This window comes from Austrofundulus limnaeus, unplaced genomic scaffold, assembly GCF_001266775.1.
Source record: "Austrofundulus limnaeus strain Quisiro unplaced genomic scaffold, Austrofundulus_limnaeus-1.0 Scaffold42, whole genome shotgun sequence".
Classification (NCBI taxonomy): Eukaryota; Metazoa; Chordata; class Actinopteri; order Cyprinodontiformes; family Rivulidae; genus Austrofundulus; species Austrofundulus limnaeus.
This window is the reverse complement of record NW_013952444.1, coordinates 2,254,903-2,256,734: the sequence shown is the minus strand read 5'-3', so window position 1 is coordinate 2,256,734 and position 1,832 is coordinate 2,254,903. Positions and strand designations below refer to the sequence as shown.

At 42.5% G+C, this 1,832-nt stretch overlaps 1 protein-coding gene across 2 annotated transcripts in view; it reads left to right on the top strand.

Annotated features, from left to right (window-relative positions):
• Positions 1 to 1,307, top strand: part of fdft1 (farnesyl-diphosphate farnesyltransferase 1) — a 21,062-nt gene extending 19,755 nt beyond the window's left edge. For both annotated transcript variants that reach the window (XM_014007548.1, XM_014007547.1), the window contains 2 exons: positions 208 to 360; positions 434 to 1,307. In XM_014007548.1, the coding sequence (XP_013863002.1) occupies positions 208 to 360; positions 434 to 655 (375 nt within the window). In that variant the 3' untranslated portion in view covers positions 656 to 1,307. The remainder of the gene's footprint in view (positions 1 to 207; positions 361 to 433) is intronic.
• Positions 1,308 to 1,832: the final 525 nt, after the last annotated feature.

Here is a 1,832-nt window from a genome sequence, read left to right as displayed (position 1 = left end):
ACCAGGGAGGATGATTCAACCACTCAACCACTAGATGTCGCTGAAAACAACAAATCCTACACACTGTGCCTTTAAGCTCAAACAAATGGGGTTTGCATGACCCTCTAGGTGCATTATACATGAATAAATACAGTGAGTTTATTGGAGAGACGAGTTTGTTTCTTTTGATTTCTTCCACCTGATTCACGTTGTTCCTCTTCCACCCAGGTGATGGCGATAGCGACACTGTCGACGTGCTACAACAACCCCATGGTGTTCCAGGGTGTGGTGAAGATCAGAAAGGGACAGGCGGTCACCCTCATGATGGAGGCCACCAACATGATAGCTGTGCAGACCATTATCACCCAGTACAGTCAGGAGGTGGGTGTTTGCCTCCACATCAGTTACACCTCTCCGCTGTCACGATGCTACATCTGAATCTCCCTCTCTGCAGATTCTTCAGAAGGTCTCCCTCACAGATCCGTCCAGGAGCAAAACTCTGCACATCCTGGCTGTGATCCAGGAGAAGTCCGCCCTGACGCAGTCCGGCTTCTCCACCAGGACCCACCACCTGTCTCCAATGTACCTGTCTGCCGGCGTGCTGCTGGCCGCTCTCAGCTGGCAGTACCTCAGCACGACTGCAGCTCAGGCGCAGGGCACGGGGGACATGAAGTGATGGGGACCCCCACTCACCCACCCTCCCTCCCTTTTTGATAAGCTCASAAACTGAAGAAACCCCATTTCCTGTCTGACTAAAGCTTATTTTTCTTCCCTCCCTCGTGGCTGTTTCAGACCTCGGACAGACTGAMCTGCGACAGGGTTCTTGTAACAACCTGGTCTCATTCTTTTGTGTGACGTGGCAGAAAATAAATTGGGTTACTTTTAGGGTTTTGGAGGAACACAGAGCCACCAAACTTCATGAAGCTTTTGTTTAATTTTGTCTCAAATATTAATATAGTTCTTTCTYCCCCCTGACTCCGTGTTGAATCACTGCTGGAAGAAACGCTTGGACTTCGAGGTATTTGCTCTGCGTGTGGGCAAAGATCGTGCACTCTGACTATTTTGTCTGTTTTTCAAAATGTGGAATAACAACTCTGCTGTACCGCTTTAGATTTATCAAACGTCAATTGTTTTTCAATGGAATCAAGACATATTTTCATATCATGTGGAATCTGTTAGCGAAGTGTCCTTAACGCRGCTTTGGTGAGTAGAAAGGCTAGCACAGAGTAACCTTGTACAGCACCAAAGGGAGAGCTTCAAACATTGCTATGTAATGTGACATTTTGATTTGTACATATTTGAACAAATAAAGGAGTGAAAGAATGTAACCTGGGTCAAACTTGAGTTCACAACAGCCCAGAATTCCAACAAACTGATTAATAAGAAAAATCAAAATTTTTGACGTATGAACTGAATAAGAAAAAAGAAATGCAAAATCAATGTTAAATCTGGTGTTAGTGGTTCGTTATAATTATAACGACACACCTGTGTTTGCCACTTCCTGATTTGAGGAGCTCTGTCATCCTGGGACAGAAGAGTTTGAAATGTGTAGACAGCTAAAACATTAGTGTGGACAATTATTGATAATTGGATGTGTTAAAACGTTTTTTAAAGGATAAAATTGTGAGTAAAAAAATCATAAAATACACAAAGTTGTCAGTTCAGACACATAAAATCWAATTTTCTGTGACCAGTTCAAACTGATATTCCTACAGTTAAACCTGCCTGAAACATAAAGGTCAAAAGAGGACTTTTTCAAGTGTTTCATCAAAACTTCAATAATCTTTGTTTTCAGGCAGGTGAGCTGAATGTTTTAATTTGCAAGCTTATTTATTTATTTATTTATGTATTTA